Here is a 20216-nt window from a genome sequence, read left to right as displayed (position 1 = left end):
AACCCCCCCCCCCCCCCCCCCCCCCCCCCCCGGGCAAATAAAATGGAAAAAGGAAATACCAACCTATAATCTGCAAATAAATGCTAGCAATTGGCTTAGTAAACTGTGGTTTTCTACAGACATCCAGAGAATTGGTTCTTAGCAAGGGACCTCTGACAATGTCTGTAGACATTTTTGGTTGTGACAACTGGGTTAAAGGGTGGTGGTGGTGGTGTGTGTATGTGTGAGCACACATGCATTACTGGCATTTAGCGGGTTGAGAACAGGGGCCAGGGATGCTGTTAATCATCCTACAGTGCTCAGGACAGCCACCACCACAAAGAATTAATATCTGCCAAGGATGAGAAGCCCTGGTTTCAAGTGCTAGTTACAAAACTAAAGATTTATACCACAAATATCTATCTTGTTGGATGGCTTTTAAGACACGAGCCAGACTAATAAACATTTGTTAAATAAAGGCCTGCAGGAAGAAAAATTCAAATGGACAGCTCAGTTACAAGGTGAATATTCACTTTTCAAACAAATTTTCCAAAGGATTCATTTAAAAATCTCTTTATAAGCTTGGATTAAAACCCGTCGATTAAAAAGTTAAATTATACAATTTTTAAGTAACATTGTTCTATTATAAAAGATACATTTACAGCTGCCAGAAAATAACTTTTCATAATAGCATTATATGAATAAAATCTTGACATTTCTGTAAAAGACTTGAGTTGAAATTCTAATATAGTGGCACTGTCAGGGATTGTATACTGCTGTATTAAATTATCTACTTGATCCTACCGTAAAACTAGACTGCAATGCCTGAAATTTCTTTAAATAGGTATGGTGATATTTCAAGACTTGTTATTTTCTATATAATGAAGAGAAATGGTACCTGGTGGGGAAAAACCTAAGCCCAATTATTAGCAGGAAAAAATTCAACTGGAAAATTTTTAAATTTGAAGCAATTATATTTAATACCTCCACTTCAGGATTAAATCCCCTGAATGACATTCTTCCATAGAGAAGATCTTCACATAACAAGAAACTTTGCTCTTCTATTATGAAACTCCTGAAGGGGAAAATAAACCTGTATTAATAGCATGTCTACTTATAACAAAGCATAGCAAATAAAAGTCAAGACTTGGAACAAAAAAATCAATCTTACGGTTCTCAGTAGAGTCAAGTAAAAATACAGTAAGATTTCTAATCCAGGGTTAGAAATAAAATCTGATTGATCTGGCCAGTAAAGATAGTAGGAGAAATGAGCTGCAGGCTGGAGGCACAGCCTCTTCTAAACACTACATTTAATTTGTATAAATACCTACATAATGCAAAGGCCTAAAATATAAACTTAAATTTTCCAAAGTCAAAGCAGAGCTTCTTTGGTGTTTACATCCCCCCACCAAGTTCTTATTAAATATCCAGGAGAGGCAGTGGGAAGTCAGAGGTATGGGCAGCTTTAACAAGAGTGTTTTAGTTGGAGCTCTTACCTATAAGCACCCAAAGCTGATGCTGATGTCTTAAGCAGAGAGGGAATTTATTGTAAGAATACTGGGTATCTCACAGAAGCACTGGGAAAGTTGGATGAGCAGAACTGAAACATGGGCAAAAGTAAGGGTGGCTAGGCAGCTGGACCAAAACCGAAATCATGCTATAGAATTACCCTGCTCTGGGCGGCCCCGTGGCTCACTTGGGAGAGTGCGGCACTGGTAGTGCTGAGGCTGTGGGGGTTTGGATCCTATACAGGGATGGCCGGTTCGCTCTCTGGCTGAGCGTGGTGCTGGCAGCACCAAGCCAAGGGTTGCGATCCCCTTACTGGTAAAAAAAAAAAAAAAAAAAAAAAAAACCCCGCTCCTGAGAGGGATAAATACCAGATGCCAGAGAAGGCATTATGGAGACCACTGCTCCCCTGGAAAATGGATGTTACCACCTCCAAAAGGAATTCTCCTCTGAGTTTCTGTTTCATGACCCCAAGTTCAAGGTGAGCATATCTGTCTACATCCAGGCTATAAACTCTAAAGCAAGCCAGGAAAACAAACACCTGGCCATTATGGTAGAGAGTAGGGTCTGCTCATCAAGATTCACTCATTCAGCAAACACATATTAAACCACACTGTGTGCAGGTACTGTTCTAGAAGCTGGGAAAACAGCCATGAATAAAAAGGCCTCTGGTCTCCTGGAGGTTACAGTTCAGAAAGTGGTACCAGATGATAAACAAAACATTTATAACATACAGAAGATGAAAATAAAGCAGGTTATTCCATTTCTGGCCATAAGGGAGTAACTGGTATTGAACTAGCTTTCACTTACCATAAGCAACTATAAAACAGGACAGAATATTAAGCAACTAGTTTCAGACAATGAACAAGTCCAAGCATAGAGCTGCGAGGCCTGTGAGAAGAAAGTCAAATAAAGTGAGCCCTATGAATGCAGTGCTCTCTGCCTGGAGGCAATTTTCAGACTGTGCAGGAGGGAGGGGGAGCCCAAACACAGCCCAGTATTGCTGAACTGAAGTCTGAGACTGCACAGGTGGCTGGAATGTATGGGTCAGGATACTAGAGAAACAGAGATACACAAAGGAATTCAGGACTTGCATATGGGATTGCCTTGAATCTCTGGCTGAATAGTAAGCTGTGCATGTACAGGGCGAGTCCACAGCATCAGGGGAAAAATAATTGCTGGAGAGACAATTTCCACGAGAAAATTACCTGGTGCATTAGTTTTCTGTGGCTGCTGTAACAAATTACCACAAAAGAGGTGGCTTAAAGCAACAGATACTTATGCTCCCACAGTTCTGGAGGCCAGAAGTACAAATTCAAGGTATTGGCAGGACTGCTATTCCTCCAAAGGCTTTAGGAGAGAATTCATCCCTTGCCTCTCCAGCTTCTGGGGCAGCCAGTATTCCTTGGCTTGTGACTACATCACTCCAACCTCTGCCTCTGTGGTCACACTGCCTTCTCTGTGTGTCAAATCTCCCTTGGCCTAGCCAGAGTAGAGACCAAGCTAAATACCCTGTGATATCAAGCAGAAAGGCCATAACTTAGGAATAGGGCTAATTTAGCCCTAGAGTTAAAGCTACAAAACCTACCCTAACAAAAACAAGGACAAGTTGATTGACATGCAAACTAACTGCCTAATGGAATAAAATCCAACACTCTATTAAGGAAGACAACAAAACCCAGGTAGTCAGCAATGTAACACACATAATGTGTGGCACACAATAAAAAATTACTAGACATGCAAGGAAGCAGAAAAATGCCACCCCCATAAACAGAAGAGAAACAAATCAATAGAAAAAGAGACATGATGGAATTAACAGAAAAGAACTTTAAAGCAGCTATTACAAATATTCTCAAGGATTTAAATGAAAATATAAATGCGATGAGGAAACAAATAGGGAACCTGAGGTAAGAAATGGAAAGAGAAAAAGCACCACATAGAAAGCCTAGAACTGAAAAAAACAATACCTGAAGTGAAAGATCAGAATAGTCCTTTATTAAAGAAACCAAACTCATTATTAAAAATCTTTCCACAGAGAAAACTTCAGATCCAGATGGCTTCACTGATGAATATTACTAAACATTTAAAGAAGAAATAATATCAATTTTATACAAACTAAGAAATGAGAAGGTCAGTTGATTAGAGTGCGGTGTTATAACACCAAGGTCAAGGGTTCAGATCCCAGTACCAAAAAGAGTAGGGGGAACTCATTTTATGGCTCAAACCAAAGACAATAAAAGAAATCTATAGTCCAACATCTTTTATGAATATAGATGCAAAAACCACTAATCAAATATTAGCAAGTTGCATGAAAAAATATAAAAATATCATGTATGAAGACAAGTAGGGTGTATGCCACAAATGTAAGGTTGTTTTGATATTCAAAAATCAATATAATTCCCAATGCATTTACAAAATAAAGAAAAATCAAACGATCTTCCAATAAATTGTTTGACAAAATTCATCATCATTTATGATGAAAACCCTCAGCAAACTAAGAAAAGAAAGGAATACCTCTGATGCTGATAAAGGGCATCTACAGAAACACATAGCACTACCCGCTTCATAGTGAAAAAGTAAATGCTTTCCCAAATATGATCAGAAACAATGCAAGGATGTCCACTTTTCATCATTCTATTCAACACTGTATCTGAGGTCCAAGCCCATGAAATAAAGAAAAAAAATAAAATAAAAGGTATAACTCTCTTTTTTACAGATGACATAATTGTGTATGTAGACAATCTTAAGGGTCCCACAAAAAACTATTAGTCAGTGAGTCAATTCAGCAGCTACACTATATAAAGTCAACATACAGCCATTAATTTCTTTCTTTCTTTTCTTTTTTTTTAAAGATGACCGGCAAGGGGATCTTAACCCTTGACTTGGTGTTGTCAGCACCACACTCACCCAGTGAGCTAACCGGCCATCCCGATATGGGATCCGAACCTGGGGCCTTGGTGTTATCAGCACCGCACTCTCCCGAGTGAGCCACGGGCCGGCCCCGAGCCATTAATTTCTATATGCACACATTTATATGCATATACAACAAAGTTTAGAAACAGGCCTTTTATAAAAGGATTTAAAAATGTGAAATATTTAGGGAGAAATTTAATGATATACGTGCAGAATCTCTACTCTGAAAACTACAAATAATTGCTGAGAGAAATTAAACAATAGCTAAATAAATGGATATATCATGTTTATGAACTGGAAGACACAATTTTGTTAAGATGTCAACTCTCCCCAACTGACCCACACATTCAATGCAGTTATCAATCAAAGCCTTACTTTTTTTTGGGGGGAGGGAATAATGGAGAGAAATTACCAAGGTGTTCCTAATATTTACATGAGAAGGCAAATGACCCAGAACAGCCAAAACAATCTTGAAAGAATAAAACTGGAAAACTTACACTATCTGATTTCAAGATTTACTACAATCCATAGTAATTGAGCTAATTTGTTATAGGATAGAAAAATATATAAATGCAACAGAATAGAGTCCAGAAAAAGATCCATTCTAATACAGCACAGTGGTTTTTGACCAAGCATCAGGACAATGCAATGAGTACAGAAAAATCTTTTCCATAAATGGACTTGAGAACTCTGGTTATATATGGAAAAAATGGCCTTTGATTCCTACCTCACACCATACACAGTACACGAAAAATTAAGAGACAGACAATAGATAAAAATGTCAAAGCTAAAACTACAAAAACTCTAAAAGAAAACACAGAGAATACCTTTGTAACCTTGGTATAGGCAAACATTCATTAGAAAGGACTCAGAAAGAATATGCCCTAAGAGGAAAAAAATTAATGAAACAAAATTAATAAAAACTACTGCTCATCAAAAGACAACATTAAAAAAATAGGAAAGTCACAGACTGGGAGAAAATACTCACAATACACATATCTGGCAAAGGCATGTATTCAAAATATAAAGAACTATATGTATGGAAGCATATAAGTTTCACCTCAAAAACAAAACAAAACAAAACAAAAAAACCAACCCCCCATCCCCAAAACTCTATGTAAATACGGAACTTTAGTTAATGATGTGCATGTGAAGTATTTAGGATAAACTGCATTAATGTCTGCAACTTACTGTGAAATGCATCAAAAATACAAGGGATTGATGGATGTGTAGAGGGTGGGCAAATGTGTGATATAAAATATCATAAAGACAAAGATATAATAAAGACAAAACTTACTCAGTTTTTAAAACAGATAAAAGATTTGAAAAGGCTCTTCACAAAGGTAGATATGGAAACGGCCAAAAGGCACATTAGTTCTTTAAGATTATGAGTCATCAGGAAAATGCAAATTAAAAGCCATAATGAGATACAACTAGAATAGGTAAAATTAAAAAGATACATAACACCAAATGTTGGAAGGATGTAAACAACCAGAACTCTCATATTTCCTCAGTGAAAGTATAAAATGTTACAATCACTTTGGAAACTGGTCTGAAAGTTTCTCATAAATTTAAATATATGCCAACCTTATGACCTGGCAATTCCATGTTTACCCAACAGAAGCATCTTTATCCATAACAGTAAAAACTAGAAACAACCCAATGTCCACTGGGTGGAGAACACGCACATATATCGTGGTATATCTGTAAAATGAAATGCCATTTAGCAATAGAAAGAAACAAATTACTGATACTCCAAAAACAAGGAAAACACCTCAAAAACATTTTACTGGCACAAAAAACCACATTGCGTATGCTTCGCGCACATATATCGTGGTATATCTGTAAAATGAAATGCCATTTAGCAATAGAAAGAAACAAATTACTGATACTCCAAAACAAGGAAAACACCTCAAAAACATTTTACTGGCACAAAAAACCACATTGCGTATGCTTCCTTTTATATGAAGTGCAAGAACAGACAAAACTAATCTATGGTGAGAGAAATCCAAACAATGCTTGCCTCAAGGTGAGGTGAGATTGACTGGGAACAGGGATGATGATCTTTATGTGGTGACAGAAATGTTCCCTATCTTGACAAGGGTGTGGTTTACAAAGGTGTCTGCACTGTCAAAACACATGCAGCTGTCTACTTAAGATAAGGGTATTCCACCGAATGAAAATAATCTCACGGTGTGCACGCACTCCTACAGAGCAGTGTAAGGGGAGATAGTGAAGGGAGACTGGAAGAGGACTGTCTTATAAAGAGTCATCTGGGTAGGCTTCTTGAATGGGGTGACATCTGAGCAAAGATCAGAAGGCAGAATGCTGAATTAACCAATCCATTTCAGTGTCCCTCTTTGGGATGTTAAAAACAACAAGAAAACAACACCACTACATATATACTAAGGAGTTATCACCCATTTACCCCTCCAGATCTACTTCTCATGCTCTATGTCCTGATTTGAATGTAACACATTGAAGGGCTCTTTTGTCATCAGGCATTAGGCTCCCTTCCTGTAGAATTACTTTGGGCTGGCTGTGCCCGTGAACGAAGGTAGCAGCTCTTGTATGATGCTCTCTCCAAACAGCCTGTCTCCAGATTAAGTATCCACTCTCTCCCTGTGACTTTCCAGGCCTGGAGTGGAAATTACTCCCACTACACAAGCCACGAGGTACTGCACTGTCCCTAGGGCTCCCCTATGCCCTACCCACACCTTGGCAGTTTCTGTTTTGCTCTCCTTAATCTGACAGAGTCATCTTTTCCTGCCAACAACTTGAGCTGATTTACACACCTATACATAAATAGAATGCTGAGTGATGGCAAAAAGTTATTATTTACTTTCCCAGGAAAGGAAAATAAAGGTCATTTTCTGGGAACAGTATGCTGGGAGAAAGAAAAGAGAATACTGAAAGCAAGACAGAAACAGTCCTGCCCTTCAATAAACATCTAGAATACTTCGTGCACATTTAGTCAAGGCATGAAATTAAATTATGGCTCCTTACCAGTAATGATCCCTTCCTACTCTTCGTCCCCACCAATCCACACTATCTCTGGCATTATCTTCCTCTCCTCATCAACATCTTGCTTCCTGAGAAGCAAGTAGAGAAAAGAAAGTATCTTCCTCCCATCCCTCCTGGTGGGACATAATTTCTATCTTCAGAGAAGGATATCTAACCTTCCAAAAGAGGGCCAGGGAAGATCAGCCGAATGAACAAGAAAATATAACATGTTAAAACAGAAAAAACAGATTATCAGCTACAGAAAAGAAAGACACAATGTGCCTGAGGATAGTAAGCAGTATCTTCAGTCATTTGACAGGAGTTTAAGTAAAACTACCATACCACACAGCTTACTAAGGTAAGAAAGGTATCAGGGAGAAATAATAAATAAATAGCTTCCAGAAGGCCTTAGATAAATTAATGGATGATGTGACTCCACTGCTCCTTCATTCAAAATTGTTTATCAAGTGCCAGCTAAGCTTGGAGGTGTACAAGAAACAGTCTAGTGAGTTAATCAACTTCAGCACTGACTACCAGGGTGACCCCAGGCAAGTTACTCTCTCTTGAGCTTTAGTTCCTCAACTATAAAATGGATGGAATGATAGCAGGCAGCTCTTAAGTCTGTTATGAGGATTCAAAAATTAAGAGATGCAAAGTGCTTAGTCCAGTTCCTGAACATACTATAGACTCAGTAAATTTTAGTTAAGATCAATGGTATTAAAAGTAGTAACAATTTTAAAAAAGAAAAAAAACTCCTGACCTACCTTAAGAAGCTCAGCCTAATGAAGAAATGTCATAGAAACAAAACTGGAGAGGCCTGAAGTAAATACCTAATCTTTGAAACTTAATGTGATAGCACATTATAGCTTCCCAAAAAAGGTCATTATCATCACAGACGTATGGGCCAGATTCCTTTATTCAATGTAATGAAAAGAGACAATGTTATAAATAATGGCTTAGGACCAGTAAAAATGTATAACCGTGTAGAACTTTCATAGGTTTAATATTTTTTAGAAAACTTTTTGCAAGGCTAACTCAAGAGACTGAACATAAACCATTTTATGGGCTTTAGGTCACTGGAATGATGCAATATAAATTCTAATAAACCTACTCTTTCTCTTTAAGCTCTGGCAAATCCAAGTACCAGTGCTCATCACTAATAATTTTCTTTTCTTCCTCTTCTAGTTGTTTCTTGGTTTCCGAGTCCAGTCCCCTTTGCATGAACTGTCAAAACAAAACGAAACCGGTGTCAGCAACTAATGTTCCCATCTTAGAGTTGAGCAAAACTCAGATGACTTTCCTCTGCCATTCACTCTCCCTCATCCTTCCAGGGATTTCTCATATAGGGGGAGTGGGGGGTGTGATTAACAGTTCAGCTCTACCCTTGCAGCTTCACTCTGGAACAGAAGGGACTGTGCCAGAGCACACAACAAAGTGCTATGTGTACTTCCTTTGGGAAACTTAAAAAAACCTGCACTCCGTAAGCACCACATTAGATATTGTAACTTTACATAACGGCTTGTGAAGAAGAGCTAAGATAAAAGATTGATCCAGAGAGAAAGAAAAGCAGACAGTAGGACAGGCAGGTAGAGACAGAAAGTGAGATCAGAAGGAGAAAGAGGATTGAGAGACTCGGTATTTTCTCAGTCTGCTGCTTACCCCCAGCCCACTAGCCTTTGCACCTACTGATCTTGGTTCGTAACAACCTTCTCACCTTTTTTCACCTGTCCAACTCCCAGCCCTTCTGACACAGGTAAAGCTGTTCCATGTCTGTGAAGCCATGCCTGATAGCTGCAACTAAAACCAGCGCTTCCTTCTTGGATGCTCCTATCGCCCCCTCCAACAGGCTCACCACATCTAAACTTTCTGAGACTGTGTTGGGGTCATCTCCTTTAACAGTCCCAGTACGATGGCAGATGCACAGTAAGAGCTCAATGTAGACAGAAGCAAAGCTGCATCTGTAAGACTGCTCTTCTCTTATATCTAGCCTCTGAAATGCTAGTGAATTCTTTGGCTGCTCTTTATTCTCAAATCTGCAGAAGCTTGGCTCAAAATATGCCAGTAAAGAAAACAGCAGTCTTGCTGCTAGTCTTTCCTTAGCACAAATGGTAGCTATATTTCCTCAGGGGATGGGTGAACAAGCCACGAGACTAACCACAGCAAAATGATAAAGTATCAATACCAGAGAAAATAAAACCAGAAAACACCTAGGAGCCTCCTAGCAGTTAGGGTTCCATTTGTTTCTGTGTATCCCCATTTCGTTCCCTTATACAGGCCCCACACTTCTTCCTCCATTTAAGCTCTTCCAAAAAGAAACACAAGCCTTTTTAGGCATAAGCGATTTACCAATGACTACTAAATGAAATGACAAAACGTGAATAAACGTTCACAAGGAAATACAGGGATAACAACAAGTACTGATGAGGATGTGAGGAAACTGGATCACTCATACAGAGCGGGTGGGAAAGCAAAATGTTCCAGACGCTGTGGAAAACAGCTCAGCAGCTTTTCTCCAAGCTAAACGTGCACTTACCATCTGATCCAGCAATTGTCCTCTTGGGCACTTATCCCAGAGAGATGACAACTTATGTTCACTCAAAAACTTGTACTTGAATATTCATAGCAGCTCTATTTGTAAAAGCCCAAACTGAAAACAACCAAAACATTTTCCATACGTGAATGGTTAAAATCAACTGTGGTACATCCACAGCATGGAACTACTTAGCAATAAAAAGGAAGGAATTACCGACACATTCGACATCTTAAATCTGAAAAGAATTATGCTGAGTGAAAAAAGCAAATCTCAAAAGGTTACATGTTACATGATTTTACTTATGTAACATCCTTGACATAACAAAATTCTTCTGACTCTACACCTCAGAACGTACTGGAAATCTAGTGATTTAGCCTCCCTCACAATTGAGGGCCCACACCATGCATCGGCAAACTCAGGCTGGATGTCTGCCATTGTCAGTAAAGTTTTACTGGAACACAGCCATGCTCATGCTGTTTTAGCAACAATGACAGAGGTGAGTAGTTGCCACAGAGACTGTCTGGCCGGCAAGCCTAAAAAGGGCTATCTGGACCTTTACAGAAAAAAAGTTCACCGAGCTCTCTCCTAGGAGTCCAAAAGAGCTAAAATCACAAATAAGCACCCTCTTTCCAACCATTCCATCATACCAGCACACCTTCCCCCACATCCTACTTCTCATCAGGATCATCTCCACCCTCTAACAGCTGTCAGAGGAGGTCAAGAACACTGAAAACAAGTGAGTCAGGATTAAATCCCCAACCCTCTCAACGTGCCCTATACCAAGCTCCGGCTCAATGGCTGTGCTGGCCATACACCCTCAGTGCAACTGCTCCACGCCTTCTCACAGTACACTCCACTCTATCTGTATATATGAGGGGCTATCAGAAAGTTCATGGGAAGATTCGTTCGTATAACTTCGTATAATGTATGCTATACGAAGTTATTACGGACTCTACACCTCAGAACGTACTGGAAATCTAGTGATTTAGCCTCCCTCACAATTGAGGGCCCACACCATGCATCGGCAAACTCAGGCTGGATGTCTGCCATTGTCAGTAAAGTTTTACTGGAACACAGCCATGCTCATGCTGTTTTAGCAACAATGACAGAGGTGAGTAGTTGCCACAGAGACTGTCTGGCCGGCAAGCCTAAAAAGGGCTATCTGGACCTTTACAGAAAAAAAGTTCACCGAGCTCTCTCCTAGGAGTCCAAAAGAGCTAAAATCACAAATAAGCACCCTCTTTCCAACCACTCCATCATACCAGCACACCTTCCCCCACATCCTACTTCTCAGGATCATCTCCACCCTCTAACAGCTGTCAGAGGAGGTCAAGAACACTGAAAACAAGTGAGTCAGGATTAAATCCCCAACCCTCTCAACGTGCCCTATACCAAGCTCCGGCTCAATGGCTGTGCTGGCCATACACCCTCAGTGCAACTGCTCCACGCCTTCTCACAGTACACTCCACTCTATCTGTATATATGAGGGGCTATCAGAAAGTTCATGGGAAGATTCGTATCATCTTTTATTTCTATTTTCCATGAACTTTTTGTATAGTGTCTCCTGCTATCCTACCAGTAAGTTCTTTTTTATCAAAAGCTGCTAACCCAAATAGATAAGAACCTAGGTAATTTTCTTCCTTCTCCTTTGCTTTCAATGTTCATTTCAGCCTTCCCCAACCACTTGGGTGGGGGTCGAGAATTGTTTTAAGTTGATTTATTTCTTAACTCCAGAGTCTGAGCGCAAATCACCCAGCACATCTTCATTTGGCTTATTCCAAGAGCTAATACAACTGCTAGACTCTTTCTAAGCCTGTTTGGTCAATCCACTCCACTTCTCTGAAATCAACTGATTACAAACCATTAAACCCAAAGCAAACTCTGCTTGGTAAACAATCAAATTTTGCTAATATGCATGAAAGAAGAACCTTACAAACTATAAATTACACTGCAATCTGCCCTCCACTCTCATTCACTATATTCGTCCATAGTGACATCTTACCTCAACTCCACTCAAATCTTGCATATGCAGTATTTACTCTCCAATCTTTCAGACATTACTTACACCTTACTTCCTTTTATTGGAAATTCCACAACTCTCTGAACATGACATTTAACAGTTTCCATCTCTCTATAAGTAGCGTTCAGTGAAAGGCAGTACAAATCAGTAATTAAGAACAGGGGCTCTGGAGACAAACTGCATGAGTTTCAGTCCTGTCTACACTACTTATTAGTTGTGTAGCTTTGGGCAAGTTACCTACTACTCTGTTTCAGTTTCCTCAGCTGTAAAAGAGGAAACTGTAGCCACCTCAAAGAGTTATTACATGAATTACATGGAATTAATATATGCAAAGCACTTAGAACAGTGTCTGACACATAGCAAGGACTATAAATGTTTAAATGTTTGCTATTACACATTAAGTTTTAAAGTTCGGTTGTTCCCATCTTAATTCCTGTGTTCATTTCATCTTACCCTCCCCCCCCCCTCCTATTTTGAAATTATAGGATTTAGTTCACTTTCAAATGTAAAAATTAATTTTGCCTTGAATTGGGTGGTATAACTCACTTTCACCTCAACTATTACACTTTTTTCCATTCCACCACCATTGCAACCCTCACCCAGATCATCAGAACTTCTAGCTGGTCTTTCTGACTGCAGTTTTGTCCCTTGTACAGCCTTTCTTCCACCCACGTATTCTCCACAGGACAGTTAAAGTAACTGTTAAAGTAACACAGCTAATGATACTGTTTCCCGTCCTCAACAGTTTCCCATTGCTCCTAAAATACAGGAAAAATTTCTGAATCTGGCCGAAAATTCCGTGCATGTTGTGACCACTGCCAACTTTTCCAGCCCCATTTCTTGCGACTTGTCTTCTGGACATACTGAGTTATTTTTAGTTACTGGAAATCTCCACGTTCTTCTTTCCTTTCTTTCTTGCCTCTCAGACTTTTGAATTCGCTTTTCCCTCAGTTTAGGACGCCATGCCTCCCACCCTCCCACTTACCCTTCAGTCTCCACTTAAAGACCACTTCCCCCAAAAAGCCCAGTACACTCCCAGGGCTCCCGGCGCTTCTCCCATCACTTAGTACGCTGCCTCCTTACTGTCTGCACACGTGCATGCAAGCTCCTATCCGACCGCAGGCTTCATGACAGAGTCTGCCTAATTCATAACCTGGTTTCTAAAGCCTAACGCTGAGGAGACGCTAAACGAACGAATGAACGCGAGACCTGGAGGCCCTCCGGGGCCTCTCTGGTGCCCTCGGGACGCCCACCGCCTAAGCCCCCGCCAAGTTGGGAGGACCGGGTTCCCCTACTGCCCGTCCTGGCTCCCCCAGCGTCCCCGCACCTTCATGCGGAGCAGGTTCTTGGACAACTTGGTCTTCCGCTCGGCTGCCATGTTGACTCTAGCCGGGCGCCGATCTCCAGCCACGGGCCCCGTCGCGCATGCGTGCAGCCGCGTGCGTAGCTGCGTCATCTACGTCACGCCGCCGACCGCGCCGCAGCTCCGCCCCTGTGTCTCGCGCCCCGGCGCCTCCCGGGCTCTTCCCGCGTCATCTCGGGGAGCGCTCGGCGCATGGAGGAGCTCCCGGTAAGGGTGCGGGTGGCAGGCGCGGGAGTGAGAGCGGCTTACTGCCGCGGGAAGACCCCAAGGAGGCCGAAATCCGGGGACGCCCGAGAGCCTGGCCGCTGCGAGCTCTGGGCCGCCTTCCCTGGGACCTCGGCCTGGCCCCCTGCGAGGCCCCGCGGCGGGAGTGTCCGCCTCAGGGACCCCCTTCCTGCGGGGACCTCCAGACTCAGCCGTCCCAGCAAGGCATTCGGGATTGTGGCCAGACCTGCCTTCACCTGGGCGGTGTGTTTATTAACATGTTTTTAACACGAGTGGCAGGCTTCCTGTGTTCCAGCTCGCTTTACCTGCAGTAGTTCGTTTTAAATCCACAGTAATCCCAGGAGAGGGTGGTGTCTTTGTACTAGCCCTGGTGTAAATCCAGGCAGTCTGGCTTCAGAATGGCCTGTAAACACTATGCTGCAAGTACAGTGGAAAACAGTGTTAAATGCACCTATGAACTGTTTTGTGTGCCTTTGTGCCTAAATGATCCCTCTGTCAAATAGGAAGACTAAAAAGAAATAGCAAGAGGTAGAGACAGGGGTGAGTGTCAAGGACATATGTACTTGTTAAGAACCTTGTTTTAATCTGAAGAATTGAAAAAAACATTGAAAAGAGGGTAGCATTAATACTCTATTGTTTAATGCTCTATGTACCACTTAAAGATGTTTTTCACACCATTCACAGGTCCCATTCTTTGGAAAACATCCAGCCTAATAGCATTTCAGCTAATAGCATGTACTATATGTCAAATTCTTGAGCTGAGTACCTTACATTTATTATCTAATCCACATAAAAACCCTGAAGAAGGTATTGTCATTATATAGTTAGAGAACCTGAGGCCCACAGAGGGAAAGGGACTTCCTGGAGTTCACACAACTAGTGTTAGAGCTGAAATTCAAAAAGTTTTTTGGTCCTGCCCTGCAGATATTCTCAGTGGAGTAAATAAAGTCATTATAATATGCTAAGTGGTTATGGAAACTGATTTACTCATAACTATGTGGGAGACACTCTGGAGTATAATAATGCATAAAAACACGTGATCTCCCTTTCATGAAGCTAACCTTCTGGACATAAGTAAGTGTGGAGATCCATGGAAGAAAGAAACTGGTGATGTGAAAGTGACTTTTAGAGTTACTTTAGATAAGGCCCTTGTCAGATGATAGTGCTAAGACTTGAAAGTTGAAGAGTTGTATGAAGCGTTGGAGGTACTAAGAAGAGGGAATAGCAACTGTAAAGATCCCCAAATGAGAACAAGACAAAGTTCCTGTCATCACAGAGTTTACCAAGTTGGAGCAATAGAGATTAAGGCTGAATTGTGTCCCCTGCCTTGCCCTTCCAGAGTCATATGTTGAAGTCCTAAACACCAGTACCTTGGAATGTGACTCTGTTTAGAGACAGGGCCTTTGAAGAGGTGATTAGTGAAAACGAGGCCCTTAGGGTGGGCACCAATCCAATCTGACTAGTGTCCTAAGAGGAAATTTAGACACAGACACCAGGGGTTGTGCATGCATAAAGGAAAGGCCATCTGCAAGCCAAGAAGAGAGGCCTCAGGAGAAACCACACCTGCCAGCGCCTTGATTTTAGTCTTCTAGCCTCCAAAACTGTAAGAAATATAAGCCACCTAGTCTGTAGTATTTTGTTATACTAAACAAAACTAATGCATCACATAATTAACTGTAGATTACAGTTGTGATGAGAGCCCTGTAAGAAAAGTGCAAGGTTCATGAGAGGGTATATATAGCAAAGGTACCTAACCATTCTGGCCTGGAAAAGAGACAGAATTTCCCGAAAGTGTGGTATTTAAGCTGAGACCTGAAAGGCAAAGGTACCTAACCGTTCTGGCCTGGAAAAGAGACAGAATTTCCCGAAAGTGTGGTATTTAAGCTGAGACCTGAAAGGAGAGGAGTTAGTCTGGGGAAAGGTAATCCAATTATTCACATTGTTATGTTACCATCACCATCATCCATCCAGAGAACTCTTCTTGCAAAACTAAAATTCTGTACCCATTAAATAATAATTCCTCAGCCACTGGAAACCACTATTCTACTTTCTGCCTCTGAATTTAACTTTTGTTCAGGATTTTGAAAGAAGTGCTGCGAGAGCAGAGATGCAGAAGTGACTCCATCTGCCATCTATCCAGGAAACTAAGAGGTGACTGAACTAGATATTGAAGGATGAGCACATGTCTTGTTAGCTTAAGAAGAGGAAAACAACATTGCTGGCAGAAATAAGAGCATATGTACACCATCTAAGGATTCTAGAAGCTCTACACCTTTCTGTGGACCCGTTTTGTATTCCTGAAACACTGATGATATTGTGTCACTCCCTTTTTCCAAAATTTAGCATAGCTGTTACTATCTGAGGAGTAAAGGTCAAATTCTTCAGCCTGCCACACAAAACTGTATATTTTTTACGTGATGATGAAAATACTTATAATTAAAACTAATCCCTGGAGTCTCTTCCGATCCCTCAAAATATAATAAATGAGAAATGACTTTTTAAAAATTTTTAAAAGGGATTTGTTTTTTTAACTGAAATGTAATGATTATACATATTTATGGGGTACAGGGTTCTATTTCAGTACATATATACAATGTGTGATGATCAAATCAGGGAATTAGGTATTCATTATCACAAAACTTTATCATTTCTTTGTGATGAGAACATTTGATCTCTTCTAGCCATATGAGAACATAACAATAAATTATTGGTAATTATAAATGCCTAGCAGTCCTGTACACCACTAGAAGTTATTTTTCCTATCTAGCTGTAATTTTATGTCCATTAACAAACCTCTCCCTATCCTCCTCTTCCCCCCTCCCTTTCTTGCCTCAGTGGTTACTAACCACAATTCTACTCTCTACTTCTAAAAGTTTAACATATATATATTTTTTAGCTCCCACAGATGAGTGAGGACACGCAGTATTTGTATTGCTGTGCCTGACTTAATTACACTTAACACAATGTCTTCCAGGCTCATACGTGTTGCCCCAAATGACAGGATCTCATTCTTTTTTTATGGCTGAGTGGCATTTCATTGTGTATCTATACCACATTTTCTTTATCCATTCATCTGTTGATGGACCCCTAGGTTGATTCCATGTCTTGGCTATTGTGAATAGTGCTACAGTAAACATGGGGGTGCAGATATCTCATGTATGCTAATTTCCATTCCTTTGGATAAATACCCAGCAGTGAGATTGCTGGATAATATGGTAGTTCTGTTTCTAGTTTTTTGAGAAACCTCCATACAGTTTTCCATAATGGCTATACTAATTTACATTCTCATCAACAGTGTGTAAGAGTTGCCTTTTAAATGAGAAATGGTTTAAGAGTAATAGTGCAATTTTAACTTTGAAAACTCGCTGACAGGGAAGATAGATAACTCCTCCATCTCTTTATGCTACTGAATTGTAGAACACAGAGGATAGATCTCACATTAACATAATGTGTTAATCTGTTGTAGTTACACAGCCAAGGAAACATTATTTTGGGGGAATAAATATTTTTAATAGGTCTTCACACAATTCTGAATCCTTTCATAATGGAATTTGTTGGAAGGGTGAAAGCCTCCAATTCCTGCCAACTACTGGATTCATCAAGAAAAGGTCCCGTGAATCTCTTCTATAGTAAATTTAAGGCTAAGCTGCCCGATACAGTAGGCACTAGTCATGTGTAGCTACTGAGCACTTAAAATGTGGCTAGAGCAACTGAGGAACTGAATATTTAATTTTAGTTTAAATTTAAAAAGTAACAGTGTAAGATATTTTCCTTTATACACAACTTTGGGAAGGACTACATTTTACTTTAACCTTTGAAAATTTATCATCAGAATTGAGATGTGCTGTAAGTGTAAAATACATGCCATGTTTCAAAGACATAGACTATAAAACAAGTGAAATATCTCAGTATTCTTTCGTATTGATTACATGTTGAAGTAATAATAGTTTGGATATACTTGTTTAAATAAAACAATGTTAAAATTAATTTCATCTGTTTCTGTTACTTTTTAAAAATGTGACTGCTAGAAAATTTAAAACTACATGTGTGGCTTGCATTTCTTTCTTTTCTTCTTTAAAAAATTTTATTGGACAGCACTGATTTAAGCACTTCAATGGCTATGCATGCCTTCCTGGTGGAGAAACTAGAGTAGAAGTGCCTGGGGCAATGGGAAAAACTTTTGTTCAATGAGACAATGTGCTGGTGTATTAAATACTCATTTTTGTTCATTTGTTTGTTAGTTACAAGTACCAGATACTGAAATGATTTATTAAACAAAATGGGGATTGATTTTATTTATTTATTGAAACATAATTGATTATACATATCTGTGGGGTACAGCATTGAATATTGATACCTGTGTGCAATATGTGATGTTCAAATCAGGATAATAAGTATATTCAGCATTATACCATGTAGTCATTTAGTGTGCCCTTTACCAATTTCTCACTAACCTTGCTGCTCCCCACTTTACCACCTCTGGTGGCCTCAGGTCTGTTCTCTCCTTTTGAAAGTTCAACAAATTATTGTGGTGGTTGGGTTTTTCTTTCTTTTCTTTCATTTTTTAGCTCTCACCTATGAGTGAGGGCATGCGGTATTTCTCTTTCTGTGCCTGGCTTATTTCACTCAACATAATTTTCTCTATGTTCACCCATGTTGCTGTGAATGGCAGTATCTCATTCTTTTTAATGGAAGAGTAGGATTCCATTGTTTGTATCACAGTTTCCTTATTCAGTTGTCCGTCAGTACACATTTAGGTTGGTTCCAGCTCTTGGCTTTTTTAAGTAGAGCTGCGATAAACATGGGAGTGCAGGTATCCCTTCGACATCATGATTTCCATTCCTTTGGGTATATACTGAGCAGTGGGATTGCTGGATCGTATAGCAGTTCTATCTGTACTTGTCTGAGGAACCTGCATACTGTTTTCCGTAATGGCTGCACCAATTTATAGTCTCACCAACAGTGTAGGAGGGTTTCTCTTTCTCCACATCCTCACCAGCGTTTGTTATTCTCTGTATTTTTGATAATGGCCAGTCTAACTGCCTTTTTCATTCTTCTATTTAACAGATATTTTCGAGCATCTCTTATGTTCCTGGCCTTTTGGCAGGAAACCACCCCTTCACTGAGGATATGCCACAGACAAGGATACAGGTCCTAAGGACAGTCACAGAATAAGATGTGTGAGCATCTCTTATGTTCCTGGCCTTTTGGCAGGAAACCACCCCTCCACTGAGGATATGCCACAGACAAGGATACAGGTCCTAAGGACAGTCACAGAATAAGATGTGTGCCAGGGAGCCTAATCTGGATTTGAGAAGCTTTCAGAGCCTTCCTTGGGGAAATGACATCTAAGCTGAGACTCAAGATGAGTTGTGAGTTTGCCAAACAAAAAAGAGAAAAGAGCAGGGAACAGTGAAGGATGTTTCAGTCAGATGGAAAGGGGTTTGAATGATGCCTGTTGTGTAAGTGACAAGTCTGGAGAGGCAAGCTAGGGCCAGACCCTAAAGGCCATGTGTTTGACCTGAAAGTCACTGCGAAGCTGTTGAACTGTTTTTAGCAGGAGAATGATACCATTTAAAAATTGCGTAATAGAATTGTTTTATACTTAGGATCACTCTGGCTGAAAGTGGAGGAGGGAAATGGTGGAAGGAAAAACAAAACTGAAGGCAGAGAGAAAGATTGGCCCTCAAGTCATCTTAAAGATTCTTTTAGATTACTCTTACTAATTTCTTTTAGACTAACTTCCTATTTTAACCAGTCAATCCTATCATCTGTGAGATGAAATCCAAACCCAGGTTAAGGCTTTCTACACCTGCCTTCTAGCCTTACTTCCTAGCTTTTTAACCCTGTTTTGTATATCTGTTTACTCACTTCTAGCCAAACTTGTCTACTCACTCTCCTTCCAAATGTTCCAGATTTACCTCCATATAAATATTCGGATTACCTTCTCTTTCTGGAATGATGAATGTTTTTGATTCTTTCGACTTTTCAAATTCTATCTATCTCTTAGGGCCCAATTCAAATTTCACCTGCCTCTTCCATCAACCAAAAATAATGATAGGGCTGTTATACAGTGTTGGTGTTTAATTACCTACTGCCTTTTATTGTTACCTCACATGATTGCAGATGCAGGAGGGCAGTGCTGAGTTTTATACTTACCTGAGTCTCTCATAGCTTCAAGGACAGTTCTTAATATACCCAATAAATACTTATTGAATGAATAAGTGAAAATCTGCTCTTTAAAATGGGTGAGACAGCATTTTTAAAAGTTATACACATCCTTTAATAACTTATAAGCCCCAGAATATGCAACAAATTCTATCCAACTGAGTTGACAGGTTTTCTTTTTCATTTTCATTTTACAAAGGAAAAATAAAAGAAATGAAAAGCCAAGGGTGTGGTAATAAAACCAGCTTACTTTCCCGTACTAGTTCTATTCAAAATGTTCTATTCAGTTAAAATATATTTTGACTTTGTGAGGAAGTTTCTAAAGAAGCCAGTTGCTGAGGGGATTATGAAGAGAAAAAATTAAAAAATATCAACAGTTCTTGCAAATGGAGCCCCCAGGTCTAAACCTGGAAGAAATTTGGGAGGGATGGAGGAAGTCCTCAGAAGGAAAAAGAATGTGAAAAGGAGGTGTTTGGGGACCGTGCTATGATTGTGAAGATCAATCC

General features: G+C 40.1%; 1 protein-coding gene and 1 long non-coding RNA gene across 3 annotated transcripts in view; one reads left to right on the top strand and one right to left on the bottom strand.

Annotated features, from left to right (window-relative positions):
* The window catches only part of MPHOSPH6 (M-phase phosphoprotein 6), a 16730-nt gene extending 3374 nt beyond the window's left edge, over nt 1-13356 (bottom strand). The window contains exons 1-3 of the mRNA XM_008573997.1: nt 13282-13356; nt 8513-8625; nt 964-1054 (exon numbers count right to left, since the gene is read on the bottom strand). Of these exons, the coding sequence (XP_008572219.1) occupies nt 964-1054; nt 8513-8625; nt 13282-13332 (255 nt within the window). The 5' untranslated portion in view covers nt 13333-13356. The remainder of the gene's footprint in view (nt 1-963; nt 1055-8512; nt 8626-13281) is intronic.
* An 89-nt stretch (nt 13357-13445) lies between these two features.
* Nucleotides 13446-18692, top strand: LOC103591516. Of its 2 annotated transcripts, XR_550582.1 has the most exons (3): nt 13446-13524; nt 15620-15693; nt 18610-18692. It is a non-coding gene; the product is annotated as an uncharacterized LOC103591516 (long non-coding RNA). The 2 variants fall into 2 exon arrangements; XR_550583.1 differs by lacking the exon at nt 18610-18692 and having other exon boundaries at nt 15620-16049.
* The last annotated feature ends 1524 nt before the right edge of the window (nt 18693-20216 follow it).

The sequence above is a fragment of the Galeopterus variegatus genome, unplaced genomic scaffold (assembly GCF_000696425.1).
Source record: "Galeopterus variegatus unplaced genomic scaffold, G_variegatus-3.0.2 Scaffold982, whole genome shotgun sequence".
Taxonomy (NCBI): domain Eukaryota; kingdom Metazoa; phylum Chordata; class Mammalia; order Dermoptera; family Cynocephalidae; genus Galeopterus; species Galeopterus variegatus.
Note: the sequence above shows the minus strand (reverse complement) of the source record. Positions and strands in the feature narration are given on the sequence as shown.